Source organism: Balaenoptera musculus, chromosome 10 (assembly GCF_009873245.2).
Source record: "Balaenoptera musculus isolate JJ_BM4_2016_0621 chromosome 10, mBalMus1.pri.v3, whole genome shotgun sequence".
Lineage (NCBI taxonomy): Eukaryota > Metazoa > Chordata > Mammalia > Artiodactyla > Balaenopteridae > Balaenoptera > Balaenoptera musculus.
Genome location: NC_045794.1, coordinates 12,700,502 through 12,727,346, shown reverse-complemented (window position 1 = coordinate 12,727,346; position 26,845 = coordinate 12,700,502). Strand labels below are relative to the sequence as shown.

The 26,845-nt window shown below is 38.9% G+C and overlaps 1 protein-coding gene across 1 annotated transcript in view; it reads right to left on the bottom strand.

Moving 5' to 3' along the window:
• Positions 1–26,845, bottom strand: part of PTPRO (protein tyrosine phosphatase receptor type O) — a 227,340-nt gene that overhangs the window by 13,945 nt on the left and 186,550 nt on the right. Inside the window, 8 exon segments of the mRNA XM_036867273.1 lie at positions 230–352; positions 577–711; positions 1,318–1,394; positions 3,820–3,910; positions 13,589–13,670; positions 16,841–16,876; positions 22,111–22,194; positions 24,540–24,608. Coding sequence (XP_036723168.1) covers positions 230–352; positions 577–711; positions 1,318–1,394; positions 3,820–3,910; positions 13,589–13,670; positions 16,841–16,876; positions 22,111–22,194; positions 24,540–24,608 — 697 coding nt within the window.

Genomic DNA, 26,845 nt, shown 5'->3' with positions numbered 1-26,845 from the left:
TGCAGCCTTCTGATTCCATCTCCTCGGGCTCTCCAGGGTAAGTATTTAGCCCACACCATTCTCGAGGAGTTAGGAAACAAGCACATTACACGTGGGATTTTAGTCTTGGAGGAAGCCGTGTTGCCAAGTCTGAGGTGCTCATAGTCTCCCATGAAGGGGGATTGGTCTCCTGACCCTGGGGGTTCCCTCAGCGTGGGGGCAGCTCCTGAACCCACACTCTGTGACTTACATAGTTGATCCGGAAGTGTCTACAGGCCCAGTCATCCTGCCCTTCCTCTGAGATCATCTCCACTGTGACGTCTCCATAAGCTGTGGGTTCTTCCGTGAATGGCCAGTAATGGTCACATTTCACCTGAGGGGACAATAGCACAACCTTTTAAAACAAACAGGCTAGGGAGGAAATAGTCTGTACTCATTTAGGGAAAGCGAACGACTTGCCTCTGAAGAATTGTATAGGATTATTGTGAGGATGAAGAATGAAGCAAGTGGAATAATTTCCAGTAGACAGTAAGTATTTAATCCATGGCAGTGGCTGGCACAGGCTTTGCTGTCGGGCTGACCCCACTAGGCACTTACCCGCCTTTTCTCATTACACTGAGTGAGCATGACAATAATCTGAGACTTCTGTTGTAGGACCATCTTCCAAAAGTCATTTCTGGTTTCAGGCAGAGGCCCCTGTGTGGCAATATACTCCTGGGGTGAGTTGTATCCCTGGAAGGTAAGTGACAAAGTTGTCACCTAAGGAGCTACAGTCAACACCAAATGCTGTTTCACACAAATGAGAAAAAACTGAGAATTTACTGGGGATAAAATGGCAAGGGATCATGCACGTATATAATATTTTCTCCTTTTTTCATCAAGGAGGCAGTCATGGTAGCTGACTGTATAAATCCATATGATTTTACACATTTTTGGGGGGGAAGCCTAAAAACCACACCCACACCTTTTAACAATAACAACCACTGTCTTTACAGATACATTTTAAAAGCACAGGTGCTCAGGTGGAGCCCTTTGAGTTTGGTTGCTGACACTGACATTTAAGCAGAAGAAAGATGATCTTTAGTATAATGATCTACTTTCAATTTCACTAGTCCTTTTCAAAGAAATTTGTATATTACTAGTCTCTGGGCTTCTTTTTCTCCCTATTCTTTATTCTAAAATGGAATATTGGAAACTGTTCTTTAGAGTTGGGGTGCTTAGTGGAGAACGGCTCTCTACTGAACTGTTTGACACATCCCTGAAGCCCTAATAGTCTTCCTCTGACTGGGTTAGAATTTGGACGCCTGATTTTTAAAATTTTTAATTTTGACTACTTACAGGAATGTAGTTGGCATTGATGTAGTCTGCACCTTCCTCTTCATTCATGGAGATTAATCTCACTCGGCTAAAGTCATCTGTAAACCATAAGGAGAAAAATATTAAAAGTCAGAGTGAGGGGCTTCCCTGGTGGCGCAGTGGTTGAGAATCTGCCTGCCAATGCAGGGGACACGGGTTCGAGCCCTGGTCTGGGAAGATCCCATATGCCGCGGAGCAACTGGGCCTGTGAGCCACAACGACTGAGCCTGCACGTCTGGAGCCTGTGCCCCACAACAAGAGAGGCCACGATAGTGAGAGGCCTGCGCACCACGATGAAGAGTGGCCCCCGCTTGCCACAACTGGAGAAAGCCCTCGCACAGAAACGAAGACCCAACACAGCCAAAAATAAATAAATAAATAAATAAATATTAAAAAAAAAAAAAAAGTCAGAGTGGAAGGGTGCAGTCACTATGGAGAACAGTATGGAGGTTCCTTAACAACTAAAAATAGAGTTACCATATGATCCTGCAATCCCACTCCTGGGCATATATCCAGAAAAATGAAAACTCTAATTCAAAAAGATACATGCACCCCAATGTTCATAGCAGCACTATTCCAAGACGTGGAAGCAACCTAAGTGTCCATCAACATATGAATGGATAAAGAAGATGTGGTATATGTACACAATGGAATATCACTCAGCCATAAAAAAGAATGGAATAATGCCATTTGTAGCAACATGGATGGACCTAGAGATTATTTTACTAAGTGAAGTAAGTCAGACAAAGACAAATATCATGTGATATCACTTATATGTAGAATCTAAAAAAAAAAAAAAAGATACAAGTGAATTTGTTTACAAAACAGAAACAGACTCACAGAAAGAAAACAAACTTATGGTTACCAAAGGGGAAATGGGTGGGGAGGGATAAATTAGGAGTTCGGGATTAACAGATATAAAACAAAACAAATGAACCAGAAAAAAAAAAAAATCAGAGTGGAAGGAAGACTTGTCAAGACAATTCTGTACCCAATATCTGTACTCAGTATCAAGTCAAACCGGTCAGTGATAGGGTAGGTAGATAAAATTTATTTTAGCTTAGTATTTTAGCCTATCTCAATCTTAGCTTCTGGTTTAAATAAATATATAAATATCTCCCCACCAATATTTCCTCCCCTCAGCCCTCCTGTCCTTGAAAGAGTGGTCTCCGGGTTTTTTGGGGATTGTGGAGAATATGTACAGGAACTAAAATATCTGGTAGGTTGCGTGTAAGGCCATAGAATGTAGCCTAAACACAGGATTTCCATTTCACTCAGGGACATCCAGAGAATTCACTACTTTTGGGAAGCCTCGAGAAGAGAAGATGGAGTTGATGGTCTTTTTGTAAATGGACTTCACATGAAAAAAGTAAATCCTGAAATGTGTACAGAAGTAAGGTGTTGTAATGATAATACTACTTAATTTTGTCAAGAACCCTTTTAAAGGAGGGAGTTCTCTTTCTAGAGCTTTGTACTTTTCCCTTCTTTCCCAGCTCCCCCTAGAGTGTAGCAGAGAGGAAAGTTAAATCTATATTGGAATGTATTTTAATTGTCCTGTACGTACTTTATATTACTTTTTCTTTGTTACTTTTTAAAAAAAATTTTATTGGAGTATAGTTGATTTACAATGTTGTGTTAGTTTCTGCTGTACAGCAAAGTGAATCAGTTATACATATACATATATCCACTCTTTATTTTTTTTTTAAGATTCTTTTCCCATATAGGCCATTACAGAGTACTGAGTAGAGTTCCCTGTGCTATACAGCAGGTTATTATTCGTTATCTATTTTATATATAGTAGCGTGTATATGTCAGTCTCAATCTCCCAATTTATCCCTCCCCCCCTTATCCCTTGGTAACCATAAGTTTGTTTTCTACATCTGTGACTCTATTTCTGTTTTGTAAATAAGTTCATTTGTACCCTATTTTTTAGATTCCACATGTAAGCAATATCATATGATATTTGTCTTTCTGTGTCTGACTTACTTCACTCAGTATGACAAGTCCTAGGTCCATTCATGTTACTACAAATGGCATTATTTTGTTCTTTGAATGTTGCTTTTATTACAAAATGCTAAGGAATGGCAGAGCTTGCCAGAAGTAAGAAAAGAGGTTTTTTCACACCTTGCACTCCCTTTCCATTTGCCTCCTTCCATTGTCAATGAATTGACTGAAAATAGGTTATGAGCACAGATTATCTTGTCCCTACTTTGGCTAATACTTTTTGATCTCCAAAAAGCCAAATGGTCGGTCTTTTCTGTTCAGATACAATTTATTTAAAAGCATAATTATTAAATTTTCCTACACATGACAGGATCTAATGACATCAAAGCACCAATGTGATCAATGCAATCACAGAGATGGCTTTGAAGATACAGACCATTACTGGGTCTGGCCAGAGATTCCTGAAACTGATTAATCTTCAGTAACAGCCCTTCAGCCTTTGGAAGACATGAGTAGGATTGGCATTATTGACAATCTTACATGGTAGGATGTTTGTGTAGCGATTTTTACATCGGTTCAGTGGAAGGTCTGCAGCAAAGTGTGGAATATCCAGTCCAATCAACTTCAACTCCTGTAAATGACAGAGAATAGATTTGAGATTCCCATACATGGTATGGATTGCATTATTGTTCACATTGGTTTATTGCTCATACTGGATTATTCTTCACTTCCTGCCTGTAATAGAATGATCACAATTATCACACCCCCTTTGCTTTCTGATGTCACAGTGGCTCCCTTTTGGGGCAGAGTGTACTTCTCCATCCTACTGTTGCCACCTTGCTTTTGGCCAGTGAAATTGGGTAGAACTCACGTCCAATCAGAAGCTTTAAATGTGTTTGCTCATCTTGGTTTGCTCTCTTGTGCTTCTGCCATCTGCTTGCAAAGAACGTGCCCAGGAAAGCTACTGGTCCCAGGATGAGAAGACACATGGAACAGACCTGACTCTGACCCACAGCCTGAAGTAGAATGATCTCATTTGTCCCACAGAGCCACAAGTGAGAAAAATAAGTGTTGTAGGTCACTGAGATTTTGAGATTGTTTCTTATATAGCATTATTGCAGTAATAGCTGACTGATGTAATACATAAATACCTTGTATAGCTAAGTGATCACTTGGAGAAGGTAAGAATTATGTACTTTACACTCAGGGGTATGGAAAATTTGAAAACAGAAGTAGGTTTCAGATTTTTGGAGGTACCGGGTAACTGAAATTTATGCAGTTTGCATAAATATTTCCTATGCTATGAGGAATTGTAGGTATTTCTCCTGAAGGCGATGAGCTTTTGAGAAGGTAGAAAAGGAGACAGTGAGGAACAAGAAGTAGGGCACATTCTCCACGTTACAAGATATAGGATTGACAGTCACTAAAATCTGGTAATAAAACCCCAAAATAAGGATGGCGCAGTAGTGGGTAGGCAAACCCTTCCATGAAAATAGGAACATCCAAATATCTGTTTGTGTGTATCACTACTCTTATAAATTCTATTATCAGAAGGTGCACTGATAAAGCAATTTTTATATAAACAGACAACAAACATACTTCAGACAATCTATGTTACTGGAAAAGGGGGTTTCTAAGCTTCTATGACACGTGTCTGATAGGAAACGGGTTGGAGTCAAGCCACCTGGATTTCTCTGGGGGCATCAATTATTCTGTGGTCTACATAAATGGTGCTCCTTGGAATTGTGCAGCACATGACCAATGCAGCAAATCCCATACAAATCCGAGGGCAATATTAGTAAACAGTCTGTCTAACCACCTACGAATGGGGTTATATATATAGTACGCATTTTTCTATAAGACTATTAAGTGAACAAGTAGAGACACCACTTGCTGGAAATTTTATTTACTTGTATGGGATGCTATTCTTCATGATTCCTCCCAATTATTACCTTAAAGAATCATAAGCTGGAGGAATACTTCTCTGGGGGAAGAATTTTGGAGAGTCTTTGAAAGACTTTTGAAGGGAGTTGGAGACATTTGATGATGTTTTGAGAGATTGTGCAGGGAATTTTTTTGGTGTGTGTGCCTTCAGTGTCTTGATTCAAGTGCCCATGCAAAGCATATGTTGTAGACACCCAGTTCCTGGGACGTCTGCTACGTCCACATAGAAGTTCTTTGGTAGCTTAGTGTGTGTGTTTAATGGCATTGGAATGCAAGCTGCAGTCAACATGGATGAACTGATATAGTTGTCCGGATTTCTCTCTTCCTTTGATTTCTCACCACTGTTGGCTTTCCAAGCTCACAAAATTGCGAGCTCTTGGCCCAAGTCGAAGTCAATCTTAAGACCAACTATGCTGACTTTGATCTTCAGTTTACAAATTTAGAAGTTTTTTTTCATCTCGGGCAAAACCCTTGCTTGCCAAATGCCCTTAAACAGAAGCTTGTCATTTTTCCTTTATAACTGTTTTTTCCATTTTAAAGGGTTGTCAAAGACTGATTATATTATTCTTATAAGAAACAAAATTTATTTTTAGCAAACTTCAACCAAATCAGTGTTCTTTTTAGGTTAGCTCCTTTTGGCAGCTATAAGCTTACTTAAATGATGCTTCCATTGCTTAAAATATTTTGGAAATCTACCTCCTTTGGGGAGTGTCTTTATAGATAGTTTGTCAAAATATTTGGCTTATTTTGGTGGACCGCTTATAAACTGCAGGGTCTTGAAAAAGTATTTCCACTCTCATTAACATCAGTTTAATTATCTGTAAGACAGGGCTAGTAATTTTTCCATACTTCACTGGTGTATAGTGACTATCAAATACAATGATTAAACTCAATAAATATTAACGCAGCACTATTGATCATGATTGTGAAATGCTTCCATTATGATTCTTTGTTTGTTTTGCTTTGCCTGGCTCTATAATTTCTCCTTCCTTTGCCATTTGTGCTAACTGAACAACTCTCCCCCCAAAACCCCCACTTTGAGGACAGACTGATAAGCCACAGGAAAAGGCCTCCAGTACAAAAAGAAACTGTGGAAACAGATTGAGGCTGAGAGCTGGAGCACATATGGAAGATGACTAACTGATAGAACTTTAATTGTGTGTTGCCTCCCTGCTGTAAATGCCCTAAATTGATAAGAGTGATTTAATCGGCTGAATACTGTAAATGTAAATTGCCAAAGTTAAATTGCAGCAAAGCAGGAGTGGCATGTATACACAAAATGCCTTGCAATCTTTTGTAATTTAGCCTGTCACTAAGTGGAAAATCAAATACTAAGTTTCCAGCCCAGTAGCTTTGCAGTTATTTTTTTGCCAACCACATGGAAACTCCAGAGGCTTCAATCTTCATGAAGGCAAAGTATGAGGTGATGGCCTGAAACCAACATAAATCATTTCTGAATTTTCTTTTGCCAGTTTTGTTTCTAATATAATTTATCATTGTGGGGTTTTTTTCTAGGTTACATAGTCATCCATAGTGTTGAATGATAATCCCTCCGAAGATATGTCCATGTCGGAACCCCCAGAACCTGTGAATGTGATCTTACTAGGAAAAAAGAGTCTTTGCAGGTGTAATTAAGAATCATAAGATAAGATCATCCTGTATTATCTGGGTGGCCTCTAAATGTAATGACAAGTGTCCTTATAAAAGAGAGAAGAGGAGAAGCTATATGAGGATGAAGGCATTGATTAGAGCTATACAGCTATAAGTCAAAGATGCCCAGGGCCACCAGAAGAGGCAAAGAAGGATTCTCCCCTAGAGCCTTCAAAGGGGGTGCATGGCTTTGTTAACGCTTTAATTTTGGACATCTGGCCTCTAGAATTGTGAGAGAGTACATTTCTGTTGTTTTAAGTCACCAAGATTATGGTAATTTGTTGTGGCAGCCCCCTAGGAAACCGATACAGTCACTGAAGCCAATGGCAGTGTGTGTTGTGTTGGCTGTGTTTGAAGCATACGGTCTTGAAAAGCAGGGCACAAACACATGCACTGAATGCCTGGGTTGCCATAACAAAATACCTTAGGCTGGGTGGATGAAACAGAAATGTATTCCTCATAGTTCTGGAAGCTAGGACATCTAAGAATCAGGTGCTGGCAAGGTAGTTTTCATTATGAGGCTTCTCTTGGTTTGTAGATGGTCACCGTCTTACTGTGTGCTCAGATGATCTCTTCTTTGTGTGTACATGGTGGGGTTGGGGAGAAGAGAGAGCAACGCCTCTAGTGTCTCTTCTTATGAGGGCAATAATTTCATCATGAGGGCCCCATCCTCATGACCTCATCTAACCCTACCACTTCCCAAAGACCCCATCTCCAAATATACCATCACACTGGGGCTTGGACTTCAACATATGAATGTGGGAAGGTGGGGGATACCTTCGTTCCATAACATGTACCACATCTTCTTGGAAGAGCACAAGCTGTATTCTGGCTTTAGAGTCTGTAACAACGTCAACAGGTGATAAGCACTTGTTGTTCGCTTTCGGATGAGGTTGGACATTAGAATCAGATGAGATAGATGACTAGACTACAGGACAAGTCAGGAGAAACAATGTGACCTGTGTTGTTGACATAAGAGGTTCCATCTATGGCCAGTGAAAGGTCCAATGGGATTGGGCAATGGCTGGTTACTTTTCAGGTAAACGCAAAGGGAGAAGAAAGGATTTAGAACAAGGTATTTAGTGATGTTCTGTATTAGTTCCCTAGGGCTGTCATGACAAAGTGCCACAAACTGGATGGCTTAACACGGGGGTCCCCAACCCCCGGGCCACGGACCGGTACCAGACCACGGCCTGCTAGGAACCGGGCCGCACAGGAGGAAGTGAGCCTCGGGCGAGCGAGTGAGCAAAGCTTCACCTGCCGCTCCGCATCGCTCGCATTACCGCCTGAAGCATCCCCACCCCCACCCCCACCCCCAGGCCGTGGAAAAATTGTCTTCCACGAAACCGGTCCCTGGTGCCAAAAAGGTTGGGGACTGCTGGCTTAACAGGAATTTATCATCTTACAATAATGAAGGCTTGAAATCCGAAATCAAGGTGTCAGCAGGGACATATGCCCTCTCTAACCTACAGGGGCACACCTCTTCCTAGCTTCTGATGGTTTGTTGGCAATCCTTGGTTTTCCTTCACTTGCAGGTGCATGACTCCAATCTCTGCCTTTGTCATCACATGGGATTCTCTCTCTTTGTCTCTGTGTCTTCACATGGCTGTCTTTTCATAAGGACCCTAGACATATTGGATTAAGAGCCCACCCTACTCCAGGATAACCTCATCTTAATTACATCTGCAATGACTCTATTTCCAAATAAATTCACATTCTGAGGAACTATGCAATTAGGGCTCTGACACATCTTTTGGGCAACACAATTCAACCTATAACAGGTACTCTGAAGGAAGAATGGGAAACTTGGACACCTGATGTAATACTGGGTAAGAAGAATGTCAACCTCAGGACAGTCTAGCAATAGCTAGTAGGGCCCTGGGCTCTAAGATGGGATTTAGGGGTAATGCTCCAATCACTAGACAAATTACTAGTACAGGCACTTGGAAACAGAGACCAAACCTAGGCAACGAGGAATGAGAGCAGAAGAAACTCAGGTCTGGGAAAAAAGTAAGACCCCTTCTGTAAGAACTGTTGGAGAGGGTGTGAGTTGACTTATTTCAGCAATGCTGCAGGTAGGTCTCCAGGGAACTGGACTGAAACACAAATAAAAACAGCTACAGTGACTTCCCTAGTGGTGCAGTGTTAAGAGTCTGCCTGCCAATGCAGGGGACACAGGTTCGATCCCTGGTCTGGGAAGATCTCACATGCTGCGGAGCAGCTAAGCCCGTGAGCCACAACTCTTGAGCCCGCATGCCACAACTACTGAAGCCCTCATGCCTCGAACCCGTGTTCCACAACAAGAGAAGGCACTGCAATGAGAAGCCCACGCACTGCAGTGAAGAGTAGCCCCCTCTCGCTGCAACTAGGGAAAGCCCATGCACAGCAACGAAGACCTAACGCAGCCAAAAAAAGAATAAATAAATCAATAAATAGTTAAGGTTTAAAAAAAACAAACAACAGCTACAAATGGGAGCTACTACCAGAAATCAAAGATGATCTCCTATGAACTATGTGGCAAGTGATACAGTTTTGTTTTAACCTATGCAGCCACATCTCCAAACAAAGGTAGTGAGGGCTTTCCTAGCATCCTGATCAAACACAAAGTGCATAAATTAATGGCAAAATGAACAATACGTGCTATGTCTTATGGGATCTCAGATTCCAAGCTCTAAATTCTGGCTCTTTGAAACGTTCTCAACATGAGACAATAGAAATGAGGAATTGAATCTAATCCCCAGGTCCCAAACCTCCTTAAGAAAAGATGTATATTTTCATCAGAAGGATAATAAATCTTTCCAACAGATCTGAAATCAGATACAGAGTGAAAAAAGAATTTATTCAGTGAATGCAAATTAGCAACTCGTGTAGCTTCATGTATGACTGGTACTGGTAATACATGTAAATCCAGACAGTTTCCATTTGCATGATGCTTATAAATGATATAATTTCTCAATATGAGTGTGATCTTTCCATGTCAGTGTCAAAATGAATAAAGTATTAATAGAAACAGAACAAATAACTGTCCAATACTGAATTTAGCTAGCCCAATTGATTCAGCCATCTCTATACCCTCTTGGGGTCCCATTAGTGCAAGAAACATTTTTTTTCTTAAGCCTCCATTAATTATCAAGTTCAAGAAAATTTGAGGGCTGCCATGTGAAAGGTTTGACATTCACCCTGAAGTCAGGTATGAAAGCACAATGGGTCTTTGAAAATAGATGGGGTTACTCTGGCACTGAACCTGAGGATGTGCGGTTGGGTGGAGTTGGAGGTTGGCAATTCCTGGGAGGCTGTCAAATGAAAAAGGAAGTGAGTCAGACCACTAGGTCACTGCTTAAGCAAATGTTAGTCCAAAACCTACAATCTGAGCCTGTGATTTAAAACAGACTTCTGGAGAGTAATTTGTATTTTCTCACCAGAGCAGAGATACAATATCAGGACTTGGCACCAAATAAATTACATATTTGACCAATGATGTTCTAAGAACAAAGGGATATGAAAAAATATCTTTAAAATAAATAAAAATTACTAAACATGTCTTCAAGTCATGGTGTGATGGCTGATTTTATGAGTCAACTTGGCTACTCATAGCGCCAAGTTGCTTGGTCAAACATCAGTCTAGATGTTGGATGAAGGTATTTTTTTTAGCTGTAATTAACATTTAAATCAGTAGACTTGAGAAAGCAAATTTCCTTCCATAATGTGAGTGGACCTCATCCACTCAGTTGAAGGCCTTAAAAGATTGAGGTCTCCTGAGGAGGAAGGAATTCTACTTCCAGATTGCCTTTGGACTTGAGTGGCAACATCAGCTCATCCCTGGGTACCCTATGGATTTCAGACTTGCCAGTTGCCACAACTGTGCGAGCCAATTCCTTCAAATAAATCTCTCCATCTATCTATCTATCTATCAGCTTCTATCTTCTATTGTATTATCATATATAGGATCTTCATATTATAAAATATAATTATATAATAATCATATAATATAATTCTATAATAATATAATTAACATATATTATATATGTGTATATATATGTATAAATGTGTATGTATGTATATATATATATATATATATATATATATAATGTGTATGTCTCCTATTGGTTCTCTTTCTCTAGAGAACCCTGACTAATATGTAAGAATTATAAAGTTTCGATGTAACCTTGTCCCCAATTTAGTCCAGTGTCTCTCCATGGAATACCACTGGCTTGGGACAATTCTTTGTTGTGTGGGACTGTCCCACTCATTGCAGAACACTTAACATCGTTCTCCTTTCCCCATTAAATACTACTCCCAAGCCATTAGGATGACCACACACCCCCAAGCTCCCCCTAGGGCACTGCCTGGTACAGGCCCAGCTGAGAACCACTCTGTGTTCAACTTACCCATTCTAGAGATGAAGAAACTGAGGTGATGAGAAACAGATTTTTTCCAATATTAATTGGTAGCAAAACAGTCGTGAGGATCCAGGTTTTTGGACTCTCAGTTTGGTACATTCCTATCTGTGTTATAAATCCTATGAAATAAGCTTGAATGTGTTCATTTATACCTTGAATATATAGAGGCCCTCAGCATATTGTAAACCAAATATTTAGTCATAAAATTGACAATTCAACTTTTCACATTTTTGAAGCAACTGAAGCTCAGATTTAATCACTTATTGCTTGGTCCTCTCTTTGGGTATAATGCTCTCGGTCTCTGGTTTATCCACATGGTACCAATAAGAACTGTCCTGTTCTTCCATAATTCTGCCCTCCCGGGCTGCGGACAGTGTGAGCAGACAGCATGACCTATGCCAGCCAATCAGAATCCTCCCCTGTTATTTTTTAAACTACGAACAAGAAAGACAGTCAATGACTCCCTTTGGCAACCATAGGTGTGATACTCCAAGGCTGATTGTGGTCGCATTTTCCACTATGAGAAAGAGGTTGGTTTGCAGCCAAAGAAAGTGAGGCCAAGACAAGGAGAGAAGTAGAAATGAGAAATAAAAAGAGGGGGTCTCTTCAGGGGTGTGGCCCCTGATTCCAGCCATTCCTGAGACTGAGCTGCTTCCCTGATCTCCTCCTGGTTTAGCTACTCAACCTTTCCTTTGATTATATGAGATACCTTTGTTATCCTTTGAACAAATTCCCTTCTTCTTTGGTCTAAACTAGTTTGAATTGTATGTCTGTCATTCACAACTGAAAAAAGTATTTTCTTTTTACCAGAAAACGATTCACTGAATTTCTTTTTATAATGATGCAATTCAGAAGCACAGTAATAGTTACACTGGGGTTTGATGACATGAACTGGGAGTACTCCTAATCCTGCCAGGAAAGGCAGTGACCCTGGCTGTTCCACCAAGGTCATATCATCTGGTAGGAATTAAGAGACTGTGGCTTCAACGAGATTGAAAGTGTATCTACAATATAATTTTCATCACCATTATCAGGATTATCTAGATATTTATTTTCTTCTGAGTTTGGGCTTATGTTTTCTTATAAAAAGCGTCCTTTCATTGGTATACTCTTCTGAAATGCCATCCTCACCATAGATCTCCATTTCAAATTGAGTTTCTGTTCTTCGAGCTATAGCATTTGGTGTAGCATTTATAATTTCTCATGCACCTGCGTTCAATGGATGACTGAGCCAGGCTTTATGTGGCATTTCTCATGACACAGGTGATAGTTTGGGGGCTTTGTATTTGAAAATGTATAAGATTCTTCTCATCCTTAAATTCCCTGTTAGAATGAATATCCATACCAGGATTCCTGCTGATTCTTGCAGAACAAAGCTGTCCTTGGCTGATGTGAGGAAAGAAGAAATGAATATGGATAATGAGGAGAAAGCAGCTACATTCTACAACCTGGTGTTTCACAGGAAAAGCAGCTAAGGCGCTTTAAAAAAATGACATAATTTAGAAAAGTCACTTTATCTTTCCCTTCTCCCTGGTCTCCCTGAGCCTCGCTGGAAGCCTGAAGAATGGGAGGTTATCCAGACTATGTTCTGAGCTGTGAAATGTGTGGGAAGAAAACCTGAGGACCAGTTGTATCCCTCACACTACTGAGATCCTAGACCCTTTTCCATCTACTCTGACACATGTTCTTGGAATCAATGAAATATGTGTGCTTCAGAAAAAGATGTTGCCAATTTTGTTCTTCTTTTACACAAAGCATGTGTAACTCTCTTTCTCCAATTCCTCCAAGAAAAGAAAACAAAACCTCACAAAGACATGTGCAGTAGAATGCCAAGAGTCCTACAGCAAAAGAGACACCAGGCTCTTATATGCTCAGGAGACAAAGGGGTCCAATTCATCCACCATCCACCCTTACTGTGTCCTAAGTGGCATGAGAAACACACTAAAAATCCCCTGAAAGAGAAATTGTTCCGGATCTCAATCCTCACCTTGCTTTCCCCCTGCACTTTCCATCCCCCTGGTTTTCAATGTTACCATTGAAAACTTCTCCTGTTACCGTGTTTGTTCACCCCAGTACCCCCAGTACCTGCATCTCCTCTTTTCTTTCTTTCATTCGTGCCACCCAAACCCTGACCTCCTAACTAAGGGTTGACATCCTGGCTCTGAACCAGCACATTAGGTACCCCCAAGCCCAATTACCATCCTGCGCATTATGAACCACACCACCAGCACTGCCTAGTGAGCAGGGAAATGGCACTGGTACAAAGCTGCCAATTCCCCTGCCCACAGAGGGTAGGAAAAATTTTATTCACTCACCTCAAATTGAAGAGAAAATTTATAGTCAGAGTCTTTGGCCATATCCTTGATGTAGGCGTCAAAGTCATCCAGTTGCACTGGGCTTTGTCAAATACAAAGAAAGGTATGTTTTAAAAATCCTGTTGATAGGTGTCATATAGCGTTTAACACCATACTTCTCAAACATGAATAATTTTCTTGCAATTTTCTTCTTACTTCTCAGAGGTTAGCACTCTTTTTTTTTTTGGTTAAAGTTACCAGTCACTAATATATTATAATTAAAAAGAGAGCCCTATACATTAAACTTCCTTGAGGATAGGAGAAACCTCTAGATTTTTAATTGGCTTTTACTTTAGCAGTAAAATATTACATGTACACACACTCATACACTCACAGGTATATGTGTTGTTTCTAGAAAACTCCAGTTTATGGGAAAGAACAAAAGATTAGTCTGAAGACCTGTTTGAATTAGAGTTTTACTTTATTTACCTAACTCTTCTGAGATTTAACATGCTCATTGATGAAAAATCAGAGTGATAGCTACACCACAAGGTTGACACACAGTATGTTACAGATCACAGAAACATGTAAGTTTTAACAGCTTTACAAGTGTAAGGAATTGTGCTGCGCTGTCTTCCCAGAGCAAAGGCAGGGTCCCGGCAGGAAACATTTCTCCAGGGAGCTCCCAGAGCGCGCTCTCTCTTTCTCTCTCTCTCTCTCAGAGTTGTGTTCAGAGCCTTGCATATCAAAATGGTTCAGAAGGATAATCAAGTAACACATCTGAGTTTATGTTTCTGCATCAATAGCAGAAGTGCTCACCTTCCTCCTTGTTTTTTTGGGTTTTTTTGAATAAGAATTCAGTTTTATTTCCTGTGGTTTTCTCTAGCTGCTTATCTCTTCTAGAGCCTACCTGTGTCAACCTGTTCCCTGAGCTTCTCCAGAATGCCGCACTGTCACCTAACCCAAGCCTTTCCACCTTGACAGGGTCCACAGAGTTGACCCTTCCCTTCGTCTTGCTGCAAATTACTCAGCTTATATCATCTATCTGTGGTCTTATGCCCTATTAGCAAATACAAAGTATATAATAGATATTTGTTCAAAGTTGTCGATTAGCTAATCTGATAGATTAATTTATGTTAAGACTTTAGTTGATTTTTAAGGGTATTATACCTCCCAGATAATACATTCAAATTTTAATGGTTTTACTTAATAATGATAACATGAATGACTTGTACCCTTAAAACACCCTAAATATTCTTACAAATTATCTTGCTCGGTTGATGGTTAAGGTAGACATGGACAACATTAGCCCCATACTTCAGATGGAACTCAGAGAGAGCCCAGGCTGAGACAGTCAAATGAGTAGTTCAAGATCTCAGGGCTAAGCTGGAGAACCCTGGGTAGAACTAGGGAGAAGGACTCCTGGTTAAAAGCTTTTTCATTCAACTTTGCCATCTTTCCAAAAGAAACAGCTAAATGGGGGCGGGGTGGGGTGATCCTTCCCTGCTGTCTTTGAGCAGTGCATTGACCTTAAAGTTGGACTTAATGATTCTGGTTCTCATCTCATTAAGAGGAAAATGGGATTAGAAAAAGGGGGTTAGAAAAAGCAAAAGCAGGATGGAGAGGGGAAAGAGAGTCAGAGGAAGGGCCCAGGAAGTAGAAGAATGAACATCAGGGAAAGGAGGAGAATGGTAAGGAGAAGAGAAAGAAAACTGGGAAGGGGCAGAGATCCATCAGTGGGACAAAGGTTTAGAGGGAGAGGAGGTGAGGAAAGGAGGGGAATGAAGGTAAGGGGTGAGGGGCAAGGGGAGCCAAGGAGCACGGTGGTGGCAGTGGGGGGGGGCATTTGGAGTGAAAGAGAAAAGGTAAAGAGAAAGTAAATGGAAAGATGGGAGGAGTCCCTCAAAAATGGCTTGTAGAAGCTTATCCACTGCTTGATATCCAGATCCAATGCCATTTCTCCATAGTGTGTCTACTTTACAGACAAAGTTCACCATTCTCTACTTTTATCTATAAAAATACGCTAGAAACTGGAAAAAAAAAAAAGGCTTGTAGAGAAGGAGGGAGGATGAGAAGGAAAATGAGAAGAGGGAAGGAGGAAGCTGGTTTGACTCGAGGTTTTGCCTTGTGGGCAGGTTCCACCATGTCTACGCTCCACTCAAACTTTGGTCCACATCCTGCTTCTCCTTCTCTCTGCTTGGGTCTTGGGCCCCCTTTTGGTCCCGAGACCCTGTCCTCTAACTGCTCTAGTCTATGCCTCTGTACTTCACTTAACAACCCAGCTAATAATTTTGGGCAAGAAAGTCTTTCTGTTTCTGTCACATCATTCCTTCAGGCTGACAGCACCTCTCCTCTGCTTTGGCTGGTCTTGTCTCTCCTGCATCACTTGATATATGCCAATAGAATCCGTACTGATATGAAATAGATTTAGGAAAAAATTATTCTGTCATCTATATGTGCCAAAATATTATATGTCACTCAAAGCTGAAGAGAAATATTTTGCATCAATTTTTCTCTTGTATTATGTATTCCATTAGTGCAGATACCACAGATCTGGCTGGGACCCCTAATTGCCTCCTTAATGAATTCACCAATATTCTATCCCAGGCAAGTAGCAAGAATGAACTCTATTTATAGGAATGGTCCACTCTTTATATGAAGAGTTTTTAACTAAAGGCCTGGAGGTGATACTCTAATTAGGCTTTTGAAATCAACTGATTGTTCATTTTCACCCATCAGGATTATAACTCTAATGACTTAACAGTTCATTAGGTAAGTGAAACCACAGGTTAGCTAAAGTAATTATCCTTTTCTGTTTATTATAAAGATTTCCTGAGACAGCATTTATCCAAGTATTTGTCACAACATCAAATGGAGTAAAAGCCTTTCCCTGCAATAAGCACGAAATTTGAAGATACAAAATGGTAAAGGTTTTTGTACTACTTTGATGTAGCTAAATATTAGATTCCTTATAGACTTAGAACAGTAGACTTCCTTCTGTAAGACTTGTAATTCCTAACAACCCATTCTTTTTCAGATTTCACGTGGTAAGAATTTTCCTTATTCCTGACATGGTATCTGTTGGTACATTTTCTTGGTGGTCATTGCCATCCATATGTGTAAACACACCTACGCATAACAGCTTAGCTATTTTAATATGCATTTGCCTCTTTCTTAAGCATCCCTTCTATTTAAAGACAACAATCTTTTCAGTTTGGAAAGTGAAGATCATTATAAAGAATATTTTTAAGTGAAATAGTAAGAAAAACTTACTTAGTCAGTTTCCTCTTTTTTAAACCATTTTTACTCCTGTGAATTAAGAAAAGAGAGGCGAATTTATCTGGGCAAAAGAATTGATGAACGTAATGATTAAACTTGAACAGCTTTAAATAATTACATCAGGCACTGCTATTTTACTTAATTTTTATTAAACATACCTCAGGTTTGTTTAATTACTTCCCCTTAAATGAGAAGATAATGATAAAAATTCCAGATTCATGTTTTAAAACTCTGTTAGATTTCTGGAGCATACCTACACTTTATGGTTTAGATTTGCCAAAAAACGGAATTCTAGAAATATAATTTCTTGCTCCTGGTGATTAAGTTGCTGAAGTGCTTTGTAAATATATAGAAGTATTTCCTGTCTAAATACTCCAGATTCTACAGGCAAAAGGAAAGAATTGGGGAATAAAGGTGAGAACTGGTGGAGGGAGGATGGACATACTGGTTTTTAAATTAAGGAATAAAATAACGTTTTTGGACATTTTCATTGGGAATGTGAATTTGTGCTATCAGTGTTGTCATGCGTCTTATGTATTCTATTACGGCATTGTTCTTATTCAGTTTTGAACTGGTTTTTCAGCTATCTGAAGAACTATACCTATTACCTGCTTGTTCTTAATTCATTACTAGTCTGCAAGCTCAGACACATGTTAATACTAATGTATGTTTCAGTTTATTATATTTTTAGGGTTTTTATTAAAAGGGGAAATGTTTTCTACCAACACATAAGATAACTGACCTAAGTTAGCTAATGCTAAGATAGTGTCTGCTGAAGGGCTTCATTATTGTGTTTAGATTGTCTTATATAAATGATATTGATACATGATTGAGTGTGACGATCTTTATAAGTAATTTTCAAAAGTCTTGAAATATTGACAGAAGCACCCAGACTTTCAGAACATAAACAATCGATAGTAAATAGCCAGTTGTGATCTGAGTACTCTTATGTGCCAAAATATTTATTTATATTGAAAATTAGGAATGCTTGGGTACCCCCATTTCTGGAAAGCCTTTAGCGGAATGAAGCACTACTTCCTCTGGGCTTTCATAGCACTTGGTTCATGAGTATTTCTAACGTGGTCTGACCATCAGCTGTATATGTGCTCCTTGCTAGACTGTCCTTTGTCCCCCAGAGCTGAGCACAGTTAATGGTTAATGGAACACTAGCAGGTGGCCAATAAATGCTTATTTAATTGAATTGAAACAAAACATCTTTGTTATGTCATCCTCACAATTTTTTCTAATGATGTAATTAAGGATTTGATATTAGACTTGGGCTCCTGAGGGATCCCACTGGGGAAATGGCACTTGTGGGTGGAGAGGAAGTAATGCAGCAAAGGAAATATCCATAAAGGCAAGTGGTGTTTCTGGTTTTCCTTTTCTAGTTTCAACTAGTTTTTATTTCTTCTCAATTCTGAGTGAAGACAATACATTTTAATAGTTCTTGTCCTATTTTTTCTCCCTCATCCTCTCTTGGTTTTCCATACTTGGGATTTAGAGGTAATAGACATTCTAGTTTTTACTTCACCTCTCCCTCATCCCCCCAAAAGACCACTGTCATGGTATACCTCTTGAATCATTCTTTTACTCTGCTCTTGTGATGCTAATTTAGTTAACGTTAGGAATCTTACATTTACTTCGCATAGTAGGAGCCCATTACTTTAGTGGTTGATGAAAACAGAATGTTAAAACCTTTCCAAACCCAAGCAGACTTTAAGGGAAACTGGGAAGAAACAAATATATGTGGTAGGGTGACACTGAATAAATTCAGTGCTGAAATATTAAGTCGCTACTATTCCACAGCTGTGTGGAAACCTAATTCATGGAAGAGAGGCAGTATTTTTTTCTTTCAGTCTCATTCACTGATTGAATGAACCTTAAATATAATATGAAATTCTACCACATGTTTTGCATGACCTCTTGTCTTAAGTGTATGTCTTCATGATTTGTGTACAACTTTCATTGTTCTGATTAGATTTTGCTGAATTCCCGAACATTCCAAAGGGTTCTTGTATCTTAAGGCTGTGGTACAAGACAGGACTGAATTATGAGACTCCACAGCAACACTGATAGAATTTTCCCGCATTTTCAATTGCTGTGCTGATCCTAAGACTCAAATCAAGGGAAAATTCACTTTTAAACATGTAAGTTCAGGTTTTGCTAGCAATTTTCACTTTAGCACTTTATGGAAAGAGCTCGTGTGTGTGCATGCCACAGTGAGCATTTTGGGTGAGGCTGAAGACATCATCTTATCATTGTGAAAGACTTTCTGAATAACTGATAAATAACACCCATCCGACATACAGTATATATGCATACAGGATGATGTGCTTCTTTTACTTTTTCTCTTTCACTTATATTAGATTAGGTTCAAAACCCTAATGACGTCAAGAAGTTAAGATGCATTCTTTATAAGTTCTTCATGGTTATGACCATCTTGGAAAGCCTGCCAGAATGAAATTCATTCCAAAGAGGAATACGAGGCAATGGCAGAGACATGGGGTTCACAATGGTTAAAAACAAACAAAAACTAAAACCAAAAACCGTAAAGTCAAAAACGTTAAATGACCACAATTTCCTAAGCATTACTTACTCTTTCATGAGCTAAACGAAAATCATCCCCACATCTTAAAAAAGGTCTTTAGAGTTATGTCATTCTCTGAATTGAACATACAACAACAAGAGTAAAGCTGAGCAGTTTAAACTAAATATTGCAGCATGCTTAAAATGCCCACTGCTGAGGATTTAGAACAGACAGATGAATGCGTGAATAGAGCATGAGGTGACCATGATAGCAAAAAAAGAGAGTAACAACACTGAATCCAGATAGAGCTGGTTCAATTGAGATGGTTTCTTTGAACAGGAAATACAATCTGAGATCAATAAAGTCAGAAATCCTGGCAGAATACAATCTTGGGACTAAGCCAATGGGGCACGTAGGCTCCACACGGGTTCTGCCACCACCTGGGAAAAGGTTTGAGCAACCAATGAGGGAGAGAGTCTCTGGATTTCCACACAACCATCAGAGGCACCAGGTGGATTTTAGACAATCAACAGGAACATATCTTTCCAAGAAGTTGATAGTTTAGAGACAAAGCTGGGCAGTGTTAAGAAAGGAGAGTGTGGCTGTGTTTCTTGGGGTGGTTGTTAACAGGTGGGTGAAATATGAAGACAAACACATCTAGAGGAGGATTTTAAAAGACTATGTAGCAAATGAAGGCAGGGGAGAATATCCACAACTTATTAGATGTAGAGAAAAGTAGCAAAGAGTAGGGAATTAGGGTGAATTTGTGAGAGTACTGAGTTGGACTTGAAGGAGCAGGGACCATGAATTTTACCTCTTTTATTTCTGGCAGAGCACAAGTCTAGGGCTGAAAACAGTTTATGTTCGGTATCTTTTCATTGGTTAATATATGTGTAGTTTACGAAAAGTGTAGAAAGTCTGGGGCTCTATGTTTTGCCTTCTCTTCTCACCTGGAGATAACCATTTTCAGTCTCAGGACCATTCTTCTAAAAACTACTGCAGGGTTTCTTTTCCCCCCTAACTTGGGTCTCATGTTATTTGATCAGTACTATAAATAGCAGACCTTGAAGGAGTTGCTAGAATTCCAAAATATGTGTTCATCAGGGGGACCTACTAAGAAAGACATACAAACAAGCATAGGCCTGCCTGATATAAGCTTAAAACAAACTATGGAAAATGACAGAGAAAAGTCAGAGAATTAAGTAGGGAAAGGAATATAACATTATATGCATCTTTCTTTCGTTTTAATTGAAATCTGTGGAGGGTACGCTAACGGTATTGGCTACAAGTATTCTAATGACAGGTAGAATACTTGAGGATGATCAGTAGATGTTAAGTTCAAAGTAAATGTATATTTTGAAAGTCAAGATGGAATTTCTGTGTATCATGTGATGTTAAATACTTAAAATATTGGTTGACCATGGAGAAGCCCTATACTGGAGACTTGTTATTAAGAATCAACTTAGAATAATGGTGAAGGGGTCCTCATCATCCAGTACATTCTTCTGAATTTATTGCTTATACATCAGTGCCTACCATATTTCAAAAGTTTTCCACCTAGCTCTCTTTTAAAGAAAATACAGATTCTGGTATTAACAATCTCCACTGTGAGAAAGTTCTCTTTTATTCTTTTCCCACTGCAACTCAAATTCTAACTTTGCCCACTGTATTTATTCTGTCTTCGGAGAAGCCGAAGAATGTTTGATCAATTGTCTTTTTGAATAGCTAACTCTCGGGATTGCTTTAAATCTTGAACTCTGCCCCCAACCCTCCATGAACTTTTTTTCCCCAGTCCATGAACTACTTTTATTGCTTTTCTCTGAGTCCTTCTCAAGTTGTCCAGGTTTCTGGATCTGTCTGTACATAATTTAGTACCTAAACACCATGAACTAACACTTACGGACAATGATTTTTTTTTCCTCTGGGAAACTGCTACCTTTTTACTTACGGCTCAGAAAAAGAAACAGCCCTTCTAGATACTTTAGTCTCAGAATTGAAAATCATTATTATTATATATTATAAAAACTGTAAAGGATACTCTTTGAGATTTGATTATTAAAATGATTTAAAAGTCAAGAGAATAAGAATTTAAAGGAGGCTGCTTTTTAGAGAGGAAAGAATAGATTTCAGAGACACTTGGGTTTAGTACCTGAATTTTCTATATAGTCATGTGATGTTAAGATAGTTAGTCTCCTTATACCTCTATTTCCACATCTGTAAAATGGTGCTGATAATACTCTCTGCAGAGGTGTGTGGACAATTAAATGAGAGGATTATACGAAGAGGCTTGCACACAGTCAGTTGTTTAATATTCACTGAGTGAGCATTATTATAAAAACACGAAGGCCCCAAATACATAGTATTCTGGGTTTCTCTACCTGATTGCATTTTTTCCTTCTTGGAAATAGGGAGCTAATCAATGGAAATGGTGGGAAAAATGAAAGGCATCATTTATAAAGATGAGAGGCCATGGACTGACTCAATGAAGAAACAAATAACTTAGCAATAAATGGAAGAAAAGCTTGCCAAGAACATCACAAGGAGAACATTCAATTGGGAAAACATTATAGTTAACATCTGGGTACCATTAGCTGCTTTAATCCATTTCAATACATAATTAATAATTTTACATGCTTCAAACACATAAAATCATTAAAAAGGATTTTCCCTTTGGTTTACTTCTTGAAAGCTAACTTTTAAAGACTTTGTAAACAGTAAAAAAAAAAAAATCACTTACCAAGGATTAATATAAAATGCCAAAAGATAATCAGTCCAAAGACATGAGGGTAGCAGGGTTAAGAAAGCAAATATACTCCTACGCCTGTGAGCATTAATAGATAACAGATGTAAAGATGAAAAAGTGGCAAGAGTTAGTAATACAAACTGTGAACAGAGATCAGTAAATTACCTACTGGGGTCAATTAAAATGACAAGCATGTTAATTACAATTAAATATTATTCCATTCTCTGAAATGTAAACGTGAGGACTTAAGTGCTATAATATTGCCAAAACCAGTTTTATTCACATCTTGTTGTAATCAGACATATTTCTTTCAACTTGGTTTGTGTCAATTAGCCTGCTATTAGGTGATTACATTTTGCATTCAGTTAAATTCGGCTCTGAAATGCCTCATCAGTTATCTCGAGTCTTATTCTTGGGTATTACCCTTGTGATGCTTAAGCCTATTTTAAGAAATCTAACATCATTTGATAACTAACAGCAGCTTGTGTATGGAATACAAATGGTTAGTCTGTGTATACTGATTTTGGTAAACAAGCTTTCAGGACACATTCTTATAAAACTGCACTGTTAGGTGTGACTTTCTATATTATTTTAAGTATAAATTAATACATCACTTCCAAAAAATAATCCTTAAAACAGAGGTATGACACCCACGTACCATTCATTTAAAATAAGTAGCTCATCAGCTGCCTAGTTTCTAATCTTATACTCAGTTGAGTGGGAGCAAAATTATTTAGCTTCACATTAACACTAATGCAGACTGTTAATTTAAAATGCCTGGTTTGAATCAAATTTCAGATATTTAGACCACTTGCAAAATAGAACACTTATTAATGCAGACTTTAAAATAGTCTATGGTTGTATCTATAGTTATTCTGAGAATTAGGGGAAAAACGATGTCACTGTGTCACTTTAGTTATTACAAAATCTCCGCTGAGATACGTATTCTCAGTTAACGAGAAAATGCCAGTGTTGGCAAAACTGTCTTTGCCCAGAGCTGCAAGATAATTTTCTTAATTTTATAGAAATGTCCTGAAATGAATTCTCTTTTGCCTCAGTTCTCCCATAACTGGTCTCTCATAAATTCCGTAAGTTGTGACCAGTTGTGTAGTTAGTCAATACGTAGCTCTCCTGAGTCACAAGTATGATGGGATCAGTTCCTAGATGGGCCCCTCATCACTGCTCTGTGACTGGGCCTTTTTTAAGGGTAGGCCAGGCAAGCAACAAACATCAGTGAGTCAGTCTCTTAATCTTGGAAAAGGTGTTAATTACATCTGAACAAACCTAGAAATGTTTTCTAACTTTTTACCAGCAAGAGTTTATGGGTTTCTCTTGACAGTTGAATTAATCAGATATGAATAGCAAAATTCCATTCTGGTTGAAGTTTTAGACTAGTACAACATATTGTCTGGTTAAAGAGAATCCTATTTCACCTAGATTTTTCACCTAGAGTGGATCTCAACTAGTGTCCCACTTAGGGAAGTAGAATCTACAGTTTAAGTAAGGTCATTCCTCCCTCATTAATTCTGTGGCTAAAATTTCCTGTCTCTATATATTTATTTCTGTCAGAGTAACCATTTTTGGGGAGTTAGGAAAACAGAAAAAAAATCACTTACTGAGGATTAACATGAAATGTATATATTTAAATGTGCTTTGCATGGTTGCTTGTGAAAGAACCAAACTAGATCACGTAAGCAGTGCTGGCTTCATAGTAAGTGGTTAGTTAATCAGCAATTTTGTTGGGTATTAACTGCTCTGTATATTAATTAATATATTAATATATATGTTAATTCCCATGGATCGCTGTTAGCTATAACGTCAGCCAATTCAGTCTCATGACAATGCTTTCTTAATTCTCAGAATACATCCTCCCTCCTTAATACTCAAGCATAAAGAAACATGAGGCTATGTTTCTCAGGGAACTTTCTTAGCTTTGATATTTATCTGCCTGTAAGTGTAAGAGCTGAGAGCCCTGGGCTGTATACTTCTGCTTGATTTTTGGACAGAAGGGGTAGCTCATATCCTCAGGCACTGAAATGTGAGTTTTAAATAGAGATGTTGCTCTGTCTCCCACTGTTTCCCTGGAGTCTCCCCTGCTGCCTTCAACCACGCTTGTTCCGTGAGGCTCCTGTATTAACCCTTCTTCAGCCCACTTGTGGGCAACTTGTACAACTGCGTCAGTCCTTTGTGTAATATAGTGAATACACAGCAGACTACCTCATTTTCTCTCCTTCTTACCTGAATTAAACTTACATATACTAATATGCTCTGTGAAGAAGATGTCACCTTGAAGTCCACTATCACCAAAATTATGAAAGGATAATCAGGCAAAACCATCTATCCCCCAAAGATAGTACGATCAAGTTTAGAGCACACATAGCATAGGTAAGCCACCTAGAGACTTGTTCTGAAACAATACTCACCAGTTGTATGGAAGCTTTCCATCCCGCTCTAAGGATGCAAAATTGACAAAAGTTCCTGCTCCACACTCCCTGTTGGAAAGGAACCACAAAATCAAGGTTGGTGCATAACAGAGCACTCTTTACCTTGATATGAAAGAGAGTCTTTAATGGCTAATCATCACAGCATTAAATTTTTAAAAAGCTAATATAAGTTGCATGTATTCCTCTTTCCGATACAATGCAATATAGAAAAATAAAACAATTTTTCACAAGGGCGCACACACCCAAATCAAGTTATTTGAAGCCAGAAGGATTCGGTTCACAACGCTTACCAAAGGGCGCTCATGATCCTAACATAAATCGTTGAACTATGTGGGGTAGAATATTTTTTACAAAGCCTTCAATAGTAACGTATAGAAACTCTCCTAGATAGACTAAGGGTTTTCCATTTTTAGCAAATATTTTTTGTTTTTATAGCATTTTGATTTCCTCTCTGTAATGATAGTGGATCAAACTGGATTGTTTTCTTCCTTCAAAATTTTCCTCTCATGTTGTGATGCCCATACTATTCATCACTTGAGAGGAAAAGTGTGATACGTACTGAAATAGATTGGCTTTTGCAGAGTCAGTAGAAAATACTGTTAGTTTTTTTCCCCAGAAGTGTAGGAAAAAGGTCAATATAATTCTCATGCTTTCTCCACCTTTTGTTTAATATCATGCATAAATAGCATAGCTCACTGGGGTGCATACATCTCATTTTTTCCCCTCTATATGAAATTGATGGACTTATTCAGAATTGAAGCAGAGATTTTGACATTGGCATAATGTGCTAATTACTTCAGTTATCTGCCTGTTCTAACTTGAGTGTTCTAAGGATAACTTTCTTCCTTGAAAAATACACTAACAGGGACTTCCTTGGTGGTGCAGTGGTTAAGAATCCGCCTGCCAATGCAGGGGACACGGGTTAGATCCCTGGTCCGGGAAGATCCCACATGCCGTGGAGCAACTAGGCCCCTGAGCCACAACTACTGAGCCTGAGCTCTAGAGCCTGCGAGCCACAACTACTGAAGCCCGCGCGCCTGGAGCCCGTGCTCCGCAACAAGAGAAGCCACCGCAGTGAGAAGCCCGCGCACCGCAACAAAGAGTAGCCCCTGCTCGCTGCGTCTACAGAAAGCCCGCGCGCAGCAACGAAGACCCAAAGCAGCCAAATATAAATAAATAAATTAATTTATTAAAAAAGAAAAATACACTAACATTTCACTATTTTGTGTTGTATGTATAATAAATTAGATACCATCAATTAATTTTCCTATGTCAGTTTCCTGTATATGGCATTTATTTTACTCTCTAACTCAAGGGTTCTTAATCTGGGGTCCGAGGATAGAATTTAGGGCTCTATGAACATATGTGGGAAAAAAAGTACATCTTTATTTTCACAACTTGTAACTGAAATTTAACAATTATTTCAATTATTAAAGTAGGCAACAAGCCCCAATAACACCATCAGCACTTGTGAGATTTGCTAATAGAAATTGAAGATATTTTTCTACAATAGACCTGCTGCAGATATTGAAATATTGTTCATCGTCATCACTCTGATGAAATTATAAGATTGCTTAGATACTCTACTAAATATTGTTATCTAATGTGTTAATAAAGAAGCATATAACACATTTGTTTTCTGAATACTTTGATTACCATATGTTCATATAATTAATTACTTTTTTAATCCTATGTGTTTTATTTTATGCACTGAGAAAGAAAGCATTATTCTCGGAAGAAATCTACAGGCTTCATTAGACTGCCAGAGAGAATCATGCACAAAAAATGTTAAGAATCTCTGCTCTAATGACCAGCTGGCTGAAGTAGAATCGCTTCTCCTAAATATTTTGCTGTATGCATCGCAAGGATGTTCCTGCAATAATGCCTTCATAAATACCACTACTTCCATTTCTACTTCTGTTACCACTCCCTCCACTATTACTATTATGAGCTAACATTTATTGCATGCTTCCTATGACACTATGCTGTTACTGCAGGATTGCTCCTAACGATCCACTAATGTGGGGTTGTTATCATTTCTTTTTGATAAATGTTCTTTCCCTTGCTTCCAGGCTACCACAATCTTAGTTTTCCCTCCGCTCCACTGGATGCCTTGTCAGTCTTTCTTTTTTTGCCATTACCTTTTGTTTTCTCTCTGAAAATGTTAATATTAGATTGTGCTGGTGCTCTATTCTCTAATATACGCTTAATTCCCAGGTTTCATCCAGTCTACAGCTTTAATACCATTTGTATACTAAGAACTCCCAAATGTCTATCTTCAATCC